This window comes from Delphinus delphis, chromosome 19 (genome assembly GCF_949987515.2).
Source record: "Delphinus delphis chromosome 19, mDelDel1.2, whole genome shotgun sequence".
Classification (NCBI taxonomy): domain Eukaryota; kingdom Metazoa; phylum Chordata; class Mammalia; order Artiodactyla; family Delphinidae; genus Delphinus; species Delphinus delphis.
Window position 1 is genome coordinate 5,987,706 of NC_082701.1, and position 20,372 is coordinate 6,008,077.

Genomic DNA, 20,372 nt, shown 5'->3' on the forward strand with positions numbered 1-20,372 from the left:
GGGGCACTCGTCAGCGGGGTCGTGTGGAGGACATGGGTGTTTAGCAGATGGGAGCCCAAATCTTTGTTCTCCAGCTTCTTCTTTTTTTTTTTTTTGCGGTATGCGGGCCTCTCACTGTTGCGGCCTCTCCCGTTGCGGAGCACAGGCTCCGGACGCGCAGGCTCAGCGGCCATGGCTCATGGGCCCAGCCGCTCCGCGGCATGTGGGATCTTCCCGAACCGGGGCACGAACCCGCGTCCCCTGCATCGGCAGGTGGACTCTCAACCACTGCGCCACCAGCGAAGCCCTGTTCTCTGGCTTCTTGGATGACCCTTACATGAGTCGGTCCTCACCTGGTGATTATAGCTGTTCTCCGGGGCCTCCTGGGTTTCCCTTAACTAAGGATGCAAGTCCCATTTCCCACTCATCACAGGGCCGCCTCTAGCTTCACCTGGGGGAGCACAAGCCCCTTCTCACGACATCAGTGCCCCAAGTGGAGGCGCTCTGTTCCCGAGGGCAAGGGGGCTCGGCCCGGGCGGGACGTACCTGAAGGTCTGGCTTCTATGACGTAGCGGGTGATGGGGCCTTTGCCGGGGTCTCCGCTGGACCAGTGGATGGCAATGGCCGAGCTGTACCGCACGATGATGGGCACTCCGGGCGGCCCGGGGGCACCTGTGAACGGCACACAGTGGGTGAGAGGAGGCATGGGAGCCAGAACAGGCGCCCAGGCTGTCTTCCTGAGCTCCAGCAGGAGGTGCTGGACGTCAAAACCAACCTCGGCCAGGGGCTCCAGGAACCTGCGCGTGCCGAGGCCCAGGGAGTGCCTCCTGCCCAGGCCTACTGGGTGTGACTTATTCTCTGCCAGGCCACCCAGAGCCCCTGCACTCCAGGAGAGGCATATGTGACGATGCCAGAAAGGTTCCCAGCTGCATTTGCTTTAAGGCTAGGCCAGAGCGGAGGCCAGGGCTGCAGGAGGATCTGGAAGCTTTGCGTCCAACAGGAAGAAGAACCCGGCCCCGCTGCTGGCTCTGTTAAGTCGGCCACGCGGGCTACTGGCCCCAGGGGCCAGAGCAGGAGACAGACGTTCGCCTCCGTAGTGAGAGGAGTGAGCCCGTGCTATCTGCTAAGAGTTCTGTACCCCTTCTTCCCTGGGGTGCCCTGCAGCACTGGCTCCCACTGCCCCCAGGGCCCCTGTCTGCTGTTCCCCACGACATCTGGAGCCCTGTACCCCCAGGGCCTGGCACACAGTAGGTGCTTCCTAGGTGCTTATGGGACAAGGGAGTGAGCCAGGGAGTGAGGGGGTGGGTGACTGGCTGGCCCGGTGGCCCCTGTGGACGCCTGCGGGGAAAGGAGCTGAGAGCCCAGCTTCAGACTGAAGATCCTCCGGGCCTGTGAAGGCTTGCAGCCGGACAGCAGGCCAGAGACTCACTACCAGAGTGTGGCGGCCCATTGCCCAGCCCGCATCCAGCACCGCCCGTGACCTCAAAGGGCCTCACTGCCTTCCTTCCTGTCCCCCTTCCTCCCCTAACGAGCATCCTGCCCACAGCACAGGGCAAAGGCGGCTGAGGGATGGAGGGCGTGGGACACAGCCCGAGGGAGATGTGAAGGGCGGGGCAGGGGCCCTTGGGACCCTGAGTTCTCATTCCGAACAGGACAGCCCTCGGGGCTGAGAGGAGCTGTCATCTCCTCCTGGACTAGAAGCTTCCAGCATTTCCAGCATTGCCCAGCCTGGAGGGAGAAGGACACCCAGCTGCAATCTGCCCTTGCTGACCCCTCCTCCGCCGGGTGGGCGCAGCTCAGTGCTTTCTCAGAGGCCCCTCCCCCCAGCTCTGTACCGACCCCCTCTGGATCCAACCCCCCCCACCCCGCCCCACTTCAAGCCTCCGGTTAGAACCCCCTGTCCTCCAGGTGGCCCTCTCCTGTCCCCAAGCCACCGCTCTGTCCTTCTTGTTCCTGCCGGCTAGCTTCCTGCTTTTGTCTCCCAAGGAAGCCAAGCTGGCTCAGGTGAGAGGTGCTGGGGGGATGGGGGGGAGGCTGGGGGCAGGGGGAGGGCAGAGGCGGGGCAGGGGGCAGCTCCCTGGCAGTCTTCACCCTGCAGCCCTGCAGGCTTTGTTCCAACAGAGCCCAGGGGCCAGAGGGCTTTTCTGCAGAACAAGGGGCAGGGAATACAAAGTGCCCAGGAAGAGGAAGTGAAGGGGGGCCGCCTTGAACTAGCCCCTGGGCAAACCCGCCAGGCCGGTGAGGCAGCCTCTGCAGGCCCAGCTCTCCCGGCAGGGGGGCAGCGGCTCTCCCAGCCCCGGTTCTCCCAGCCCCGGGCTGAGATGGGGCCTCCTCCACTCCGGCTGATGGGCGGGGAAGACGGGGAGGAGGGATTTCGGGGGAGTCTGGGGTGGGCTGTGTACTTTCTCCGAGGGGGAAGTTCAGAGTGGCTGGGAGGTGGATTCTATGTTTGGGACACACTGCACGGGTGACAGAGACGCTAGGGAACTAAGCCTCAACCTCAAGTTGCCCAGAATTCCCCCAGCCTGACAATGACCCCAAGAGGCATTGCAAAACCCAAACCAAGCCACTCTTTCCTCCCTGGTCCCCGGTACTCCCCTCCCTCCCCTCCCCTCCCCCCAGGCCCAGTGCACAGGGCCTGGCCTGTAACTGCCTGGCTCCTTTCTTGCCCTGCCCCCAACCCTGCCCCTCTGTCTAGGAAGGATGCAGCCAGCAGGTGCCCCCTGGCCCTGCCCAGTGTCATCTTCCCAAGCCTGAAGACCCCCAGAGCGTGGGTTCTCACAGTGGGTAGCAAAGAGCTACCTCAGCTCTCGTTCAAATGCACATTCCCAGGGTGGCTGCACAGAGATGCTGAACTTCCTGGGACCCAGAAATCTGGACTTATCACAGGAACCCCGGGGGATCTGACATCAGTGGCACCTTGAGAAACACTCCACAGCCGGCCAGCCTTCCCTCACACCTGGACACCCACCCCTTCCCATCCTGCTCCACCACAGCAGAATTCTGCAGATGCCGGTCTGTATTCCCATGCAGCCATCTGAATGGATGACTTCACCCCCATGGAGTCTTCTGGAATCTCCCCCTTTACATACCCCCCTCCTCCCCCCATTCCTCCCCCCAGGCCCACCCCCTACAACCCCAGGGGCCCACGTGCTCCACCAGAGACCCCGTCTTGCTCAACTCTGCACCCCCAGGCTCCAGCACGGCTCTGGGCACCCCCTTCCGACTTGGGGGGCTGAACACCGTGTATGGAGACAGCAGCCCCCGCGTCCGCCCAAGGCTCCCCTACCTTCTCCGGGGCCCGTGGTGACGTTGGCTTCGATCTCGGGCCCGTAGGTGAAGGTCTTGGCTCTGATACGGAACCTGTAGGTCATCCCCTCCGCCAGGTCCTTCACCTTCAGCCACAGAGGGCTGCTGCCCTTCACATCCACCGTCACGATCTTACTGACTCCTGCGGGGGAGGGGGACACACCGCATGTAGGGCCGGGGGAGGCCATGGGGGAGAAGCTGGCCAGGGGCTGCACCCCCTTGGAGTCAGGCTGGGACAAGCACCCTTGGCCACACAGAGTGTTTTGCAGACTGCTCTCAGAACACAGCCCGCGGGCTGTTCTCAAGAATATATAGGTACTGCCTGCCTGCCTGCCTGCCTGCCTGTCTGTTGACTGAAAACCCAGAGGGTCCTTCAGCATCTGGAGGGAAAAAACAACTCACCATCTCGCTTAACTTAACCACTGTACGCCACACATATTTCACCCCGTTTTTGGTCCCCCATGTTCCATCCCATAGAATTCAAACCTCAAGGATCATCTTCTGGCGAGTGCTTCTGTAAAGACACCACTGTCCAGAGCTGGAGGGGACACCGGTGCAGCTGCCCCTAGAGCCCAGGACAACCTCCTTCCTCCTGTACCAGCAAGAGCCAGAAGCCCACGCCCGGCCCTCCACCAACTGAGCCCGCCAGGCTCTTCAGGGCAACAGTGAGGGCCCTACAGCACTCCAAATCTCGGCAACTAGACGGGAGGCTGGATGGCTTCCAGGAGGTGAGAGTTTGCGTGCCGTGAGTCCCAAGTCAAAATCCTCCCGACCGCCAGCCTCCCCAGGACCGGGTTTCCTCTCTCATGCACACCAAGCAGCCGGCCACCCCCAGGAGACAGGCTTTGTGGCCAGCAGGCTGGGCTCAGACCCCAGAGCTGCCTAGGGGGTCTCTGAGCGTGTCTCCTACCCTGGCTTCGCTTTATTCTACTGACTGAGGGTATCAGTGGCATCTTAGGCCAGGTGTTACGAGATTAAATAAAATAACAGAGCATCTGGCTCGGGGTTGGGGCCCAGTGTATTGAATGAATGAAGTCCTGATGGACAGAAAAGTGGGCGATCTCGAGGGGCTTCCTGAAGGAGCGATGTACCCGTGGGGTCACGTGGTGATGCGCCCTGGGACCCGGAACAGCAGCCCTGGGTACCTGGCCCCTCAACTTTTCTGAGCAAACCCTTCACTGGCCTGGGCCTCGGTTTTCCCTACAGAGAAGCAGGGGTTGCTGCATCCTCGCGGGGTCTGTTTGCTGGACTGAGGAACAGACAGGCAAAGTGACCATGCCTCGCCAGGTGTGGGTCCCCTGGTGCCACGGCAACAGGAGCCGTCTGTCCCCCTGCGTCCCGTCCCCGTGACCTCTGTCCTCTCCATCCTTCCGTGGGAGAGATGGCCCCTTTCCTGTGTCCTGCACCTGACCACCCCTCTTCCTGGGGCCCAGCTCCCCCTCGGGACCTCCAGACCCGGTGAACTGCTGGCACGCAGGTTGGGCCGGGAAGACTGAGGGCCATTGTTCCCGCCGCTGACCCAGAACTGCTGGCCGCCTCGGCTCCCGGGGCTCCGCCCCTTGTTCTGGTCAGGCTCCACTGTCGGGGAGGGGTGACCCCAGAAGCGGTCACCTCTAGCCACCAGGGTGCCACCTGGTAGGCCAGCCATACACCCAAGGCCTCACTGGGCTCTGGAACTGGACACAGGCCACCAGGGGTGCAGTCTCCTTCCTGCCTTTCTAAGCAAACAGCATTAATCTTGGCCGGGGGGTGGGGGCAGCAGGTGGAGGGGTCCAGGAGTGGGGCAGGGTCCCGACGGGTGGGCGGTCTGGATGGACGGGGTGGGGCTGCGGGGAGGGCACTGAGGAACAGGGCTCAGGGCAAGCGGGAGGGAGGCTAGTTGCCGAGCAACAGGCTTGAGCTGAGGTTCCCAGGGGGCAGCGGGGCCGCAGTGATTCCCGGACTCGTGCACCTTTCGGAGAGAGGTTCCAAGGCTCTTATCAGATTCTCAGAGGGGTTCCTGCCCCCACGAGAGGCAGAGAAGAACTAACCCGGAGGAAGGCTGAGCCCCTGAGGTTGGCGGGCACACGTAGGACGGGACCATCGGGGGATGGCCCATCTCTATTATCCATCTCGGGATAGGTCCTTCCGCTCCTCCCCGCTTCCATCCACTGAAGGGGAGAATGTATTTTAAAGTTCTCTCCCAGGACTCAGGAGGCCGGGGCTACTGTTGCAATTTTGCCTCCAACTTGCCCCTGTTTCACCTTGGCGATGCCCCGGCCTGTCCTGTCGGGGTCTCAGTCTCCCGTTTGTAAGAGGGGAGGGGCTCATGGCTCTGCGTGGTGATCACGGAGGGGACCTGTGCAGAGGGTGGGTTTGGGGAGCCCCGCGGGAGGGAGGGCCCCACTCACCGTCCACGGGGGTGCAGGGCTCGTACACCAGCCGGTAGCCCTCCAGGACACCATTGGGGAACTGCGGAGCCTCCCAGGACACGTTCACTGAGGTGGTGGTCAGTTCACTGAACTTGACGGAGCTGGGAGCACTGGGGGCTGGGGGGAGACAGCAGAGGGGCTTTGTTTCCTCCTTCCTGGAGGTTCAAAGCCCTGGGTTTGGTTCCAAGGAACCAGCAGGGGCGTTTGGGCCCGGGAAGAAGCAGAAAGCAGGACTTCGCGCCAGAGAGGGTGGGAGGGGTCACTAGAGGTCACTGGACCCCCTTCCCTCCCCCGCTGAGGTCATTAGCATTCTTTCCAACATCAGAGTCCAAGTACTGGGAGAAAAGGGGACTTTCTTTTTCCTAAAGTTGGAGAACGCTGGCTTCCTCTTGCTAAGTGGCCCCGAGCCCTGGCTGAGAGCGCAGGACACGCCTGGACTGTACCCCCGGGGTCACTGCGGGGCCGGGCGATGCCTTGGCTTCCGTGGTGGAGGAGGTTGGGGGGTGCCTGGGCCTCAGAGCATCGGGTGGGCCCTAAACAACCTGCCAGAACTGCCAAGGACGTGGACTTTCTCTTGCTCCTGGGGCCCCGGGGATTATTGCCGGGAGACACCACACCACAGGAACGTTCAACGCTCTGGAAGAGAAGCTTTCTTGGCCCAAGAATCCCGGAGTGACCCCAGAAACATCGGAGGAGGGGAGAGGTCAGAGGGGGAGGACAGAGAGGAAGGGAAGGGAACATTAACCACGCAGCGTCCCGAGCTGGCTCCAGCGGGACGACCGGGCTATTATTGTCCGGAGCTGCCCGCCCACGGAGCCGGAGCTAATCTGGGCCGGCTTCCGCTCCAGCCCCGGGAGGCAGCGTCAGGGAGCCGTCTTTGAAGGACGGAGGCCAGCTCTGGAGGCCCTTCCTGCCTCCCCTCTGTTAGAGGGACGTGAGACAGAACACTTTGTCCTGCTGACGGAAGCGTCCAGGCTCCCAGGGGCTCACATCCGGCCGATGACACTGACAGAGAGCGGTCAGGACAGACAGGCAGGCAGATCGACCCTCGGGAACCAGAGCTTATCCCCAAAGAGGGCAATACTTAGGAACCGACTCCACGGGGTCTCACTCTGTCTTTAAGAGAAAGGTCATTGACAGAATGGGAAACAGCAGGTTGGAAAAGATGCTTCAAGCCAAAAGGCCTGTATTCAAATCCACGTGGAGAAAACTCGATGGCAGGCAAAGAAGAGGACCAGTGCCATGAAGACAGCCCAGGACATGCTCAGATATCCTGGGACCCAGTCTCTGCTCCCCCATGGACCAGCTGGGGGACCTTAGGGGAGAAGCATCACTTCCCAGGCCACCCTTGCTCATCGTGAAACCGGGTAACTCCTGCCCTGTCCGTCCTCAGGGCTTCCGGAAAGGTCAAGTGTACTGTTGCCAGAGAAGTGGCTCTAGATACCATCTAGAGGGCTGGCTCTGCACGTGTGGACTGCAGGGTTCTTAGCATCGCCCGCTCCTCGGCCCCGCCCTGCCGCCCAGCCTCCTAACTGGCCTCCCTGCCTCCCTCCTCTCCCCTCCATCAGCCTGTCCCTGGTACAGCAGCCAGGGCGATCTTTTATAAACACAGACAGATCCTGTTGCCCAGATGCTTATCCCCACCAACAGCTCCCCGGCACGCTTAGAATTAATCCTAAACTTCCTTCCAAGGCCCCCAGACCCTCTGCCACCTGACTCTTACTCCCGTTCTTTCAAGCCACCTGGCCTTCTCTCTGTTCTCTAATCCCCTCCAGCCTCCAGGCCTTTGCACCTGCTGGCCCCTCTGCCCGGAACACCCCTCTCCTCCAGAACTTCCCGCGGCTGGCTTCTTCTCACCAAAATCTCAGCTCAGATGTCAGCCACTCTGCGAGCCATCCGCAGGCGAACCCATCCGAAGCCATCTGTCCACTCCCTGCCTCAGTCCTTAGCTCACTCACACCCACTACCACCTGAGGTTAATTCATCTAGATGCTTGTTTACCATCCGACTCCCTCCCTAGGAGTGGGCCCTTGTTGGCTTTATTCACTGTCGTGTTCCCAGCATATGGCCCGGTGCGGGCCCACAGAGAATGCTCAGTAAATGCTGGTGGAGGGAACAAAGCCAGGGAGATATGAGAAAGTCAGATGGGAACAGACCGGGAGCAGAAGGCGGCTGGCTGGGCATGGACTGGCCATCGGCAAGGCGGGCTACTGGGGGAAGATGGGGGGAGGAAGGGCGAGATCTGGGGGCCTCTCCAAGGCTTTCTGGGGACAGTGCCCCTCTTCTGGGCACTCATATCTAGGCCCCTCTGGGTGGGCGGTGCTCTCCCACTCTGGAGGGCATCCCATGGGGCCCGGGGACCCAGGCCAGATCGCTCAGCTGCCTCCACTCCCCCACGATCGCGGACGCCAGGTGCCCCCCGCCCTCCCCGCCGTATGTCCCTCCAGTCTGTCCCCCACCTGCTTGCTGGGTCTGGCCCCGGGCCGGCGTGCTCCGAGGCCCGTCCCCCGCGGCGTTGAAGGCCGCCACGCTGACCATGTAGGCGGTGTAGCCAGTCAGGTTCTTGAGTTTGACGCCGTTCTCGGCCAGGAAAAGCGTCTTCACCCGCTCCGTGAGGTTCCGCCGCTGGGCCTCCCAGAAATAAATCTGTGGGCACAGAGCATCTGGAGTGAGGGAGACAGTCCCCCGGCTTCCCCCCTTGCCCCCGCCTGATCCCAGGGTCTCAGACACACCTGCTTTCGTACCATCCACACACCTGGATGGGAGCTGTGAGTCGCCCAAGAAATAGTATAGGTGTATTTAAGAGCTGTTTTAGAAACCCTTCCAGAGTGTTCCTTTTCACAGCTAATCCTTCAGTCTCTGCTAGACTGTAAACCCCATGAGGGCAGAGAGCCCATGCGTCTGTTCACTGCAGTGCCTGCAGGATTTAGCAGAGCGCGGGCACGGGTGGCCCTCAGAATGTTGCCACTGTAGGAATAACTCAATTCTGCTCTGTAGGACCCTGAGTGCAGTGTAGATAGACTGCTGGCGTGAAGTCTACCTCAAACCCAGCCGAGAGGCGAGAGTTGGCTTTGAGGACCAGCCCATCGGCATCACCTAGGAGCTGCTTAGGGATGCAGTGTCAGCCACCCTGGACCTGTGGCATCAGCATCTGCAGGTTGACAAGGCCCCCAGGGACACAGGTGACAGCTGGAACAGCGCACTGTGGAGGCAGGCAGCCCTGGGCTGACCCCAGCGCACCACTGACTTGCCCAGGTGACTTCTCTGAGCCGCAGTTGTGTCGTCTGTATAGTGGGGGTCACGGACACCCACTTCCCAAAACCAAGGTGACATGCAAAGGTTGTAAAAAGAAGGAAGACACGGCAATTCTGCAGAAAGTTTCAGTCCAGGAGCGCAGCAGGTGTCCACAGTGCTTCCAATAATAGTTGAACCCCTGAACAACACGGGTTTGAACTGCCCGGGTCCACTTCTACGTGGATTTTTCTCAATAGACAGGTGCAGTACAACAGGATCTGCGGTTGGTTGAATCCGTGGATGTGGAACTGCGGATACAGAGAGCCGACTGGGACTTGAGCACCCGCAGATTTTGGTAGTATCCACAGTGGGTTCTGGAACTGATCCCCCGCGGATTCCGAGGGACGACCCTACTTCATATTCACCAGGGGTTAACACCCACTCGTCGCCAGCGAAGCAGCAGATCCTTCACTATTTTTATTTTTTGACTGTGCCATTCTTTATTATTTTGGATATCTACACAAAATTTTACTTTATTTTTTAAAAAATTATCTTTTTTAACATCTTTATTGGAGTCTAATCGCTTTACAATGGTGTGTTAGTTTCTGCTGTATAGCAAAGTGAATCAGCTATACATATACATATATCCCCATATCCCCTCCCTCTCGCGTGTCCCTCCCACCCTCCCTATCCCATCCCTCTCGGTGGTCACAAAGCACACGGAGCTGATCTCCCTGTGCTATGCGGCTGCTTCCCACTAGCTATCTATTTTACACTTGGTAGTGTATATACGTCCATGCCACTCTCCCACTTCGTCCCAGCTTACCCTTCCCCCTCCCCGTGTCCTCAAGTCCATTCTCTACGTCTGCGTCTTTATTCCTGTCCTGCCCCTAGGTTCTTCAGAAGCATTTTTTTTTTTTAGATTCCATATATATGTGTTAGCATATGGTATTTGTTTTTCTCTTTCTGACTTACTTCACTCTGTATGACAGACTCTAGGTCCACCGACCTCACTACAAATAACTGTTTCATTTCTTTTTATGGCTGAGTAATATTCCATTGGATATATGTGCCACATCTTCTTTGTCCATTCCTCTTTCGATAGACACTTAAGATGCTTCCATGTCCTGGCTATTGCAAATAGTGCTGCAATGAACATTGCTTCACTACTTTTAGAACTCAGAATCAAGGCGTTGGGAAAGCTACAAGTCCCTGGCCCGCAGAGGACTAGAGGGCATTTGGCGCCACCTGCTGGCCAACGGGGTTTCGGCACGCTATTGGCTTCTCAATTTCTCAATTTGCCTGGAGAAAGTTCATAAAAGTGAGAAAGCTAATAAAAGTGTCCCCACCTGGCATGTGTGAACGGCAGTTAGGACGACTCGGTACCATCAAATCCTTGCTTTTCTCTAACCCCTCCCTTTTTCTTTCTTCTTTTTTTTTTCAGTCTTCTGATACAGGTAGATAGTCACACATGAAGTCATTCATTCATTCACTGTTTGGAATGAATGAGTGAACCTACTTGGAGTGGATTCAAGAGAGACGGGGCAGAGGCAGCGGGCAGACATTTTTTTGGAGGGTTTCTGCCATAAAGGGACCAACCAGAAAAATGGCTGAAGCAAACGTGAGGCCAGGAAGAGGCATTTGAAAGATGCAACATATTTCAGCATGAGAAAAGTGACAATGCAGGACAGGGGGTGCCAGTGGCTGGCATCACGTTCTTGGGAAGGGGAGGAGGGGGGTCCAGGATGCAGGGCCACCACACGTACATAAATGGGCACCCTCAGCAGGCAGGTCTTACCTGTGTGAACCGAATTCAGCAGACCTTTGTTGGATGAGGATTAAGTGACATCTGTGCAAATAGCACAAGGGGCTGAGGCTTGACCCCAACCCCAAGGGCACACAGCCGAGTTGCCGTGCCCGCTGATGGGTAGCCAGGTGTCTGCTAGAAAACACGCTCCCTGGAGGGCCCACGTCTTTGGCTGCCTTGCATCTCAAGTGCCTAGAATCATGCTCAATAAATATCTGCTAATGGATATACACCGTCCTTAGACGGGAACAGGTGTAGGAGTGAATCGTCATCACCACCTTCTCCTATTCTCAATTCCCTGCCCCTTCGGGCTTCACCACAGGCAACAGGCCAAACTTCAGCCTCGGTTAAGTCCGGTTCATGCCCACATGTCACATCGCTGGCTGTCGCTGGAGGAAAGCCACACTTTCAGTTCACGAGCACAGCCTCGCGTGGCCCGGCCACCGTGATACACTGGCCTGGTCCACTCTCTGCAGTCTCCGGCATCACAGTTCCACACAACCCTTCCCCATTTTCCCTCCCTCCCCAACCTCACTCCTGGCTCAGGACCCTTCACGGAGCTCCGGAAGCCATCACACAAGACTCCACAAGCTCCCTGCCCCAGCTGGACCACCTCCTGCCCTGTGTCCCTACCCTCCGCCTCCCTCCTGTGACCAGGGCTGAACTGCTGGCTCCCTACTAAGGCGGGCCCCACATTACTGCACTAAATCCCAGCCCCTCTCACAGCTTCCTCTCTTCCCTGACTCACCAAATTCCTCCTCTTTCCAGAATCATTTCTATCAGCACACAAATGAGTTATTCCTCCCATCTTAAAACCGCCTCCGTTCCGTTGACTGTCTTTTTCCAGTCTCTACCCCATTTTGTTACTTCCCTTTAAAGCGAAACTCCTCAAAAGGGATGTCGGTACTGGCTGCCTCTCCTCATTCTCTCGTGAACCCACTCCAAGCAGGCATTCCCCGCCCCCAGCTCTTATCAGAGTCACCTGTGAACTTGGCCTGTTTAATGCTGATCCAGGGCTCTGGAAACTCCCTCTGTAAAGGGCCAGGTAAGAAATATTTTAGGCTTTGCAGCCCTCACGGTCTCTGTTGCAGCTATTTAACCCTGCCTGTGACTTGAAAGTAGCCAAAGGCGATCTGTAAACAAGTGGGTGTGGCTGCATGCCAATAAAACTTTATTTACAAAAACAAGTGGGGGGCTGGATTAGGCTCACGGGCTGTCTGCCTGTCCCTGAATAATTGCTTCCTAGATTTCATCTTGTTTGAGCTCTCAGTAGTAGTTGGCACATCTGCTGCCTCCCTCCTTCTGGAAGCACGTTCTTCATGTGGGCTCTGAGACTTCGATCACTTGTTTTGGTCCCGGGGCTCCGTTTTCAGACTTCTGGTGTTTTGTATGTAGTCTCCGGGCTTTCAGGACCATCTATATGCTGAGGATCCCACCGTTCACACCTCCATCCTGGACCTTCTCCTTTGGACTCCACACCTGTGTGTCCAGCTCCCTCGGGTGTCTCCCCTTGGAAGTCCAACAGACGTCTCAAACCAGCTCTCCCTCCGTGCCTCCCCCTCCCACCGTCTCCCCTTTTCCTGCGCTGTAACTGGAAGCTCCGTCATCCAACTGCTTGGAAATCCTTATTGCTTCTCCTTTTCTCACATTCCACATTCAGTCCATCAGCAAATTCTATCAGCTCTACCCCCTTCAGATGGAACCAAGAGCAGATGCTTCTTACCTGCTACTGCGTGGACTAAACCACCATCATCTGGACGATGCTGCCTCCTCTTCATGTTTTGCATTTTCCCCATTTCAGGCTACTCAACGCAACAGCCAGCACAAGCCTTTAAAAACCCGAGTCACCCATGTCCCTCTTCTGTCCCCAAGTCCCTGTGGCTGCCATCTCATTCAGCCAAAGCCCTGAGGACCCCAAGCAATGCGCCCCATCACACTGGGACACGTGGGGCTCTTTGCTGGGCTTTGTACACGCCAAGAACCCAGGGATCTCAGGGCCTTTGCTCGTCTTCCCCCTCCTCCTGGAACACTCTTCTCCCAGATCCACGTGATTCACGCCCTGTTCGCCTTCATCTTTGGTCACGTGGCAGCTTCTCAGGAAGCGCTCTCCCAACGACCCTATTTAAAATGCCAAACCTACTCCTGGACCCGTTCCACTTACCACCACCTGGAGGTGCCCTTTGCTTTGTGCATCACTGGCTTCCTCCCCTACAGTTTAAATAAGCTCACGTCGTCTCTGCTTTCATCTCAGCACCGAGGACACTGCTAGACACAAAGTAACTACTCAATAAACACGCATCCCTGAAAGGCCGGATGCGTGGACGTGCCTGTCCCTGCACACGTCACAGCTCATTCTGGTGCAACCACTGGCTGGTGGTGTGAATGTGTGGTTAATGTTAAGGTGTGTGAACGCGGATGTTAATGCAGGTCTGGGAGGTGGCAATTCTGTTTCCCTTGTCAATGTCCATGGTTGGTTATGATGTTTCCCTGAGCACGTGGATGTCTGCTGTGTGATGTCTGGGCAACCACACATTTCCTGGGACCGTCCCTTAACTGGAGACTTCCACACCTCCCTGGTCTGGTGGCTGCCAAACTGTTGCACGCCCTGCCCGACTCCTTCTTCCCCAGGGCGGCATCTGCTAGTGGCGCAACGTTTAGTTCTCCCAGCTGGCGCTGCGCGGGAGCGACATCCATCTTCAGAGCATCCTTCGCGAGACGTCTTCCTTCCTCTCTCCCGCCTCCTTCACCCCACACAGAACCAGACTCCTATACCAGATTCTGTCTGAAATGGGGTCTCCACAAGCCGTGGGACCGGGCAAGGCCCTTACCTTTGTGGAAACTCAGTTTCTGCCTGTGGGACGAGGGCTGAGCCGGGGAAGCCGGGAAGCTCCTGGGTGCTCCCACCCTTCCCACCTTGCCACCGCACTAGGCTACTCTCTGGAATAACAAACAACCACCAGGAATCAGAGCGGCGCTGGACAGCGGCACAGGAGGTAGGCCTCAGACGTGGCCACGGGCTGAGCGTCCAAACGAGCAGCACGTGATTATTATTATTACTATTATTGCCGCCTCCTCCAGCGGTTGTGTGCTCAGCGCTGTCTCCCCACCTTTCACAGGGTGACGGCGAGCAGACCTGGAATCTGACTCTCTGCCATCTATCTGCTTTTTCTGTGACCTTGTTGAACCACTAACCTGGGTCTCCGTTTCCTCATCTGTACAATGGGCACAAACATTATAACCTACCAGCTTTACTGGGCTTTCAGGAGGATTAAGGAGCTCTAAGGGGCTTTGCGAAGTCTGGAGACAAATTGAATCCTGCCATAACACAAGATGTTGCCTAAAATCTAGAAATAACTTTAAACAGAAATTACCAACACCTGGCCGGTGGTCCTTTGCTAATTGGCCATTCAGTTTGCATCCATATGGTAACTAGGGTTGGCCAGATAACCACTTTGAGAGGTCTCACGTTGGCATCGGGAGCTGGTGGGCTGGGTGGGGGCTGGGGGGCGTGTACTGCCCAGGGATGATACAAGCTGGGGGGTGTCCTGAATTTCTAGCATCTGAGCGCCGCCTGCCCCAAGGACGCCGCGGGGGGGGGGGGGGATGGGCGGAGTCTTGCTCCAGCTGCAGGTGTTTCAGGGGATTGGGTGCAAACAGTCAAGGGATCAGGTGTAGCCCCGGGACCTCACCACTGCTGGGTCACTCCCAACCACCACCCGGCCCTGTGTCCCTCTGAACCTTGCTCTCTGCCGGAGCGCCTGTACCTTGTAGCCCTGGATGTCTCCGTTCTGGCTTTCCGGCGGGGGTGGGTCCCACGTCACATCCAGCTGCGTGGCCGTGGCGCCGTGGACAGCCACGTTGCGGGGCACTGCCGTGGGCACTGGAGGGTGAGAGGGGTGGTGAGTGCGTGAGGGGACCTCAGGGAGGAGGAAGAGGAGGTGGGCTGGGGGCGGGGTGTGGTCCCCCCAGCTCCCGTCTCTCCTCCTACTGGGCTTCCGGGGCGGGGCGTGGGAAAGGTGTGCTGGGGCTGGAAGGGCAGCGGCGCTCACCTGCCTCCCCGACGAAGACCTCGTGTGGGGGGCTGGAGGGCCCCTCGCCCGCAGTGTTGTACACACTCATGCGTATTTCGTAGCGCCGGTGCTTGTTCAGGTCTGGGGGTGAGAGTGGGGGAGGGGAGAGGCACACAGAGGTCACTGGCCCTGCAGTGGACGGGGGCGGCGTGGAGTGGGGCGGCTGCAGGGGGCGCTGTGATGATGCACCCCTGCGAGTCTGGACCCCTGAGTGCAGGTTCAGGAAAGAACAGGTAAGAGGTGGGGCAGCCGACACTGGGGAGAGGGATGCTCTGACTCATCCCTGGGAATCTGGACACAGGGTGACACTGGGTGGCATCCTGGCCAAGTGTGACCACCTTGGGCATTTTTGAGACCGAAAGGTGCACTGTTAACATTTATGCTGGGACAACAGGTGTGAAGCAAAACTGTCCCAGAGGCGCCAGGCCACAGGCCATCCTCCCCTGCCTGTCCTGGACACACTGGCCACTTTAGCTGCTTCAAGTTCCCAGCTTCCCCCCGCCCCCAAGTCTCCAGCAACCAGCTCTTAACGCGGGGGGCAGGGCCCAGCCCTAAAGAGAAAAGGCTCATTGGAGGCGAATCTGGGGCGAAGAAACTCTATGTTCTTGCTCAGTTGGGGTGCTTGGGGGGAGACGCTTAGACGAAGCTGGGACAGGGGAGCAGCTGCAGGAAAACAAGCCCCGACACCCTGGGTGGGAGTTGCCGTCCCTGCTGGGGGGTGGCTGACACGTTCCCCCAGTCTCCTCTGCGTTCCCCTCCACAGCTCCCCCTCCCCAGGTGGAAGCCCTAAGCACCCCGATAGCCCTGGCCCTGCACCCGCGAGGGCTGTCGGTTCAGGAAGGACCGAGAGGCACAATTCAGTCAAACGCGTGCTATTAACGGGAGGCCCCCCTGGTCCAAAGCTCCGGGCCTCGGGGAGAATGTCCTCTGGGACGTTAGGAAAGAGCTAGGGCTCGGGGCACCAGGTGGGGACATTTCCTGGTCCCTGAGGGAAGACGGGGGCTCTGCTCACTCCAGGGTGGGCCTTGGCTTGAAAGACAGAGCTGAGCTGACAAGTGCCTCTGATGGGACGAGACAGAGCGGCAGCAACTTGGACGCCTGCCTGTGGACCCCCGGCCCCTACCGCGCACCTCCTCTCGCCGTCCCCCGCCCCCCAGGAGGACGAGGCCTTAGCCATTTCCCTTTCTGTCCTGCACTGATGGACGGTGGCCTGGAGCAGACCTTCCCTGGCGACCCCCTGCTTTTCTGTGTATTTCAGGAAAGTCACGCGTGTGCAGGGGGTTCCCCTTCTTCAAGCAGCCTGAGGTGGGCGCACCACTCAGCTGTGGTCAGGCGTCCTCGGAGGCCCCTCTCCCCTCCCCGTGGAAGGCGGGGCCCGTCGGGGAGCCGCCGTGCAGGGGGACTTACTGTCCAGCTCGTACTGCGTGAGGCTGGGCCGGCTCAGGTCCCGCACGGAGTACAAGGCTACGGGGTTGGGGTGGGGTGGAGGGGGCCGGAGGGAGACAGCAGACAGAGGAGGTTAGTACACACACACCCCCGAGCCACACAGACCCCGATGAGGTGGGCGGGATGGGAACACGCATGCAGAGGGAAGGGCCCTCCAGATTCCTGAGTGAGGGGCCAGGGTGGGAGCGGGGATGGGGGGGGGGGAAGAGGCAACTCCCAGGACAGTGCCATCCCGTCCTGGTGTGCACCTGCTGGAGGTCACAGGGCACAGGAGCCCCTGGGAGCCCAGCACCCCCAGATAGGGACAGCTCTGGTCCCTTGTCTAAGGCTGAGTTCCTGCCATGATAGAGTGGTGTCATTAATTTCCTCATATGAACCAGAAACCATTTTACTACCAGGAAATATGACTGTATTATACACAGGCCTATAAAATCACAACGACCAGCACATGTCTGCCAAAAAATAAAACAAAATAACGCAAGCTGCTGTATCAGCTCTTTCTGAGGTTTTCTATTAATTTTCCTTGGCTACGTGTTCCATCATCTTGTCTGTTAATACCTGCTAGGAGACAAGGTGCAGAGGGTTTACGAGAAGGATGGGAGGAAAAATCAAAACGCAGAGGATCTTAAACTGTTCCTGTTCTCCCAGTGTCTCTGGTTTGGTACCACCACCCACCTGGGGACCAAATCCTCCAGACCCCTCCCCGTCCCACCGGCCTCCCTCTCCCCAGCTTGAATCAGTGCGCGTGTGTGTGGTGGGGCTCAGAGCACAACGTCTCCCAAACAGGCCCTCGACTGCATCTCATGCCGGCTGCCCTGGCACCAACCTCATGCTCTTGCCTACGTCACTGTATTCGCCTCTAACTGGGGCCACTGCTTCTGGACCCCATCACCAGCCATGGCCCTCAAGACCCCAAAGTAACCATCCTAACCCAGAAGTACGACGTGTCATTCCTTTGCTTGTGTGTGACTCTCTGGGATTTTTACTTGGCTTCTTGAATTTTTTCCTTCCTGCTGCAGAGGCAGTCTGGATTCCGGGGACCCCAGGGCAGAATGGTCATCTCCCTGAGGAACCAGAGGGGGCCAGACTGCTGCCCTTGGGACATGACCAGGCTTTGCTTTGGGTCCTTCCCACCTCAGGCCCTTTGCACACGCCAGGATCCACCCTCCCCCGCCAACCTCCTCTGGACTGGTTGACCTGGAATCATCCGTCAGTGTCGGCACCACAGCCACCCCCGGGGAAGCCTTTTCTGACACCTGCTTTAGGACCTCCTGGAATATGTGCTTCACAGAGGCCATGCCGACGGTCTTAGATTACCTATAGCAGGGTTTTCTTCTCCAGCGCCTGGCTCCTCCCCCAGCCTGCAAGCTGTCTGAGAGGGCAGGGACCTTGTCTGTCTTGTTCACTGGTGTCCCCCCCCCCCCCCCCCCCCCCCCCCGGTGTCTGGAGCATAGAAGGTGCTCAATAAACATGCCCTTGGGGATTGAATGGGATGCGATGAGAGGCACACACAGGGGAGGGCGCCAGGGTTTCGGGTTAGTGTGATTCCAGGATGCTGAGAGCTTCACGCCCCCGCCCGCCCCCGACTCCCTCCACTGTCACTCACAGGTGAGCTCTGCCCACTTGGCCCCCGGGTTGTTGATGCCACGCAGCGTGAAGCCCCTCAGACCCTCGTAGAGCAGCTCCCGGTACCGGATCCGGAAGCCCAGGAGGATGCCGTTGATCTTGTCTTCTGATGGTGGCTGCAGGGAAGGGAGTGGGGGTGGGGCCGGCCGGGCTGGACCATGGCTGGGCATCCCCTTCCCCTCCGCCCCTGCCTCCCTCCCCATCCTGCGTCCTGCAGCCACACAGCAGGCACTGTGTCTTAACTGGGAAAAGGAATCAAAGTGGCATTGAGCATTCTTAATTTACGAAGCATTTCCAACGAGGTTACTCCATCCCTGTAGCATTCCCTGGGAGGCAGGGCAGGGCGGGAAACATCATGCCATCCCCACTGAACAGAGAGGAAAGTGAGGCTCAGAGATGGTGAGGAACTTGCCCAAGGTCACACAGCATCATGGGGGCCCTGAGCATGACTCTGGACGCAGAACCGTCTCAAAGAGTAGTTCCTTGTCTAGAAACTTCCTCACATGATCACGTGCCCTGGCCAGGATTTCCTGGAGTTTCCAGGGAATTAGGGAGAGTCCTCGCCCTGCTTTTCAGCAAGAACGAGGGTGGCGTGTCTTCGTGCGCTGCCCCTCTCTGCCTTGATCGTTTTCCTCTTTGCTTCCTGCTCCCGTCCTCAGACGAGTTGGAGAACAGGCTTCTGGAGAAGGTGGAAACTACTTTATTTATTTACTTTTGGCTGTGTTGGGTCTTCATTGCTACGCACGGGCTTTCTCTAGCTGCGGCGAGCGGGGGCCACTCTTCGTTGCGGTGTGCGGGCTTCTCATTGCGGTGGCTTCTCTTTGTTGTGGAGCACAGGCTCTAGGCGCGCGGGCTCAGTAGTTGTGGCACATGGGCTCAGTAGTTGTGGCTCGCAGGCTCTAGAGCACAGGCTTGGTAGTTGCGGCACACGGGCTTAGTTGCTCCGCGGCATGTGGGATCTTCCCGGACCAGGGATCGAACTCGTGTCCCCTGCATTGGCAGGCGGATTCCTAACCACTGTGCCACCAGGGAAGTCCCAGAAACTACTTATTTATGATGCCTCTTCTAAAAAACCTGCTGAAATGGTTCAGCCTTTTATTAGCTCCTTAACTGTATTCCTGGCTGTAGCTGGTGCCTCCCTGCCCCCTTCATCACGATGGCCCCGACCTGCTCCAGCCTTGGTCGGCTCCCCGCTGCACTAGGTCATTTTCACTTAAGGGACTGTCCTTCTCAGGTGGGGCCTTGAGCTGTGGGAGGGGTCGGGGGGGTCCCTCCTGTTTTCTCTTCAAGGGCTTTCCCTTCAGGGGGGCTGCAGGTGGGCAAAGGTTGGCACCTGCCCCTCTAATCCTGAGAAACGGAGACAGGAGTTCAGGGCTTTGGGGCCTCCGTGGGTGACCCGCTGAGCCCCGGGAGTGGGCTTCAGGGGCTGGCGGGGGTCCTAAAGGCACCCACGGGCAGCTGGGTCTCTGAGATGCGTCCCGGGTCTTCCTCAGGCCGTGAAGGGATGAGCAGGCGGTTGGCGGAGGAGAGGTGGGAGGCTGGTTCTTTGCACCTGGATGACGGGCTCCCGCTCACGGTGGCAGGACCGAAGCCCAGCCTGGGCGCAGGTGAGGCAGGCCCGCCTGTGACTGGTCTCTGTCGGGAATCCCTCCACTCAGAGCGGGGCTGGGGTTCACAGAGACGCTGGAGGCCCCGACAGCCCCCAGCCCTTCTCTGTGCAAGGATTCTGCTGACGTAAGGGCACCGAACTTGGCCCTGCCACCTAGTAGCTGTGTGACCTGGGGCATTCTTGTCACCTCCCCGAGTCTGGGTCCTCATCCACAGAAGGGTACAGGGTAGGACCGTATCATCTGGAGGTGGAATGAAGGGTGTGCATGTGTACACACGCGTGTGTGCGTGTCTACGCACGTGGGTGCCGTGTTCCAGCCCTGCGGGGGCTATTGTCTTTCTGGTCCCAGCACAGGGTGTGTCTGAGTCCTCGTGGGACACGGGCCCCTCCCCGCCTGCCCGGCCGTACCTGCCATCGGATCAGCACGGAGGTGGTGGTGTGCGGTGTCACCGAGACAATTGTGGGTGCTTCGTCAGGGGCTGGGGGGAGAGGCGGACAGGTGAGCTCTGGGGGTGGGTGGGACTTAGGCCCCCTGGGAGCCATGGGACCAGATTCTGCAGACACTGGTCCCGCTTAAGCCCCTCCTCATGCCCACCGCCCCAAGTTCTGTACAACAAAGAGCCAGTGTAAAGTGGGAGAGGGGCCGGGACCTTGACCCCAGCCCAAACCCAAGGGCCCCGATCCCCTCCTCTCTGCACCCAGTGCCACAGGCCTCCCCACTCCCACTGAGGTTTTCTGGGGTCGGCCATGAGCTTCGAGGACAGAGAAGAAACACACGAGGATGCCAGGCCGGCTGTGGGTCCTGAGCCCATGGCAAAGGCCCCTCTGGCCCAAACCTCCTTGGGACTCTGCCTGGGGAGCCAGACCAAGGGCCCAGCAGG

General features: G+C 58.7%; 1 protein-coding gene across 1 annotated transcript in view; it reads right to left on the reverse strand.

Moving 5' to 3' along the window:
• The window catches only part of SDK2 (sidekick cell adhesion molecule 2), a 263,335-nt gene that overhangs the window by 17,537 nt on the left and 225,426 nt on the right, over positions 1-20,372 (reverse strand). The window contains exons 32-40 of the mRNA XM_059998549.1: positions 19,900-19,970; positions 17,863-17,998; positions 16,218-16,274; positions 14,790-14,891; positions 14,505-14,620; positions 8,159-8,345; positions 5,679-5,816; positions 3,269-3,430; positions 526-651 (exon numbers count right to left, since the gene is read on the reverse strand). Of these exons, the coding sequence (XP_059854532.1) occupies positions 526-651; positions 3,269-3,430; positions 5,679-5,816; positions 8,159-8,345; positions 14,505-14,620; positions 14,790-14,891; positions 16,218-16,274; positions 17,863-17,998; positions 19,900-19,970 (1,095 nt within the window). The remainder of the gene's footprint in view (positions 1-525; positions 652-3,268; positions 3,431-5,678; positions 5,817-8,158; positions 8,346-14,504; positions 14,621-14,789; positions 14,892-16,217; positions 16,275-17,862; positions 17,999-19,899; positions 19,971-20,372) is intronic.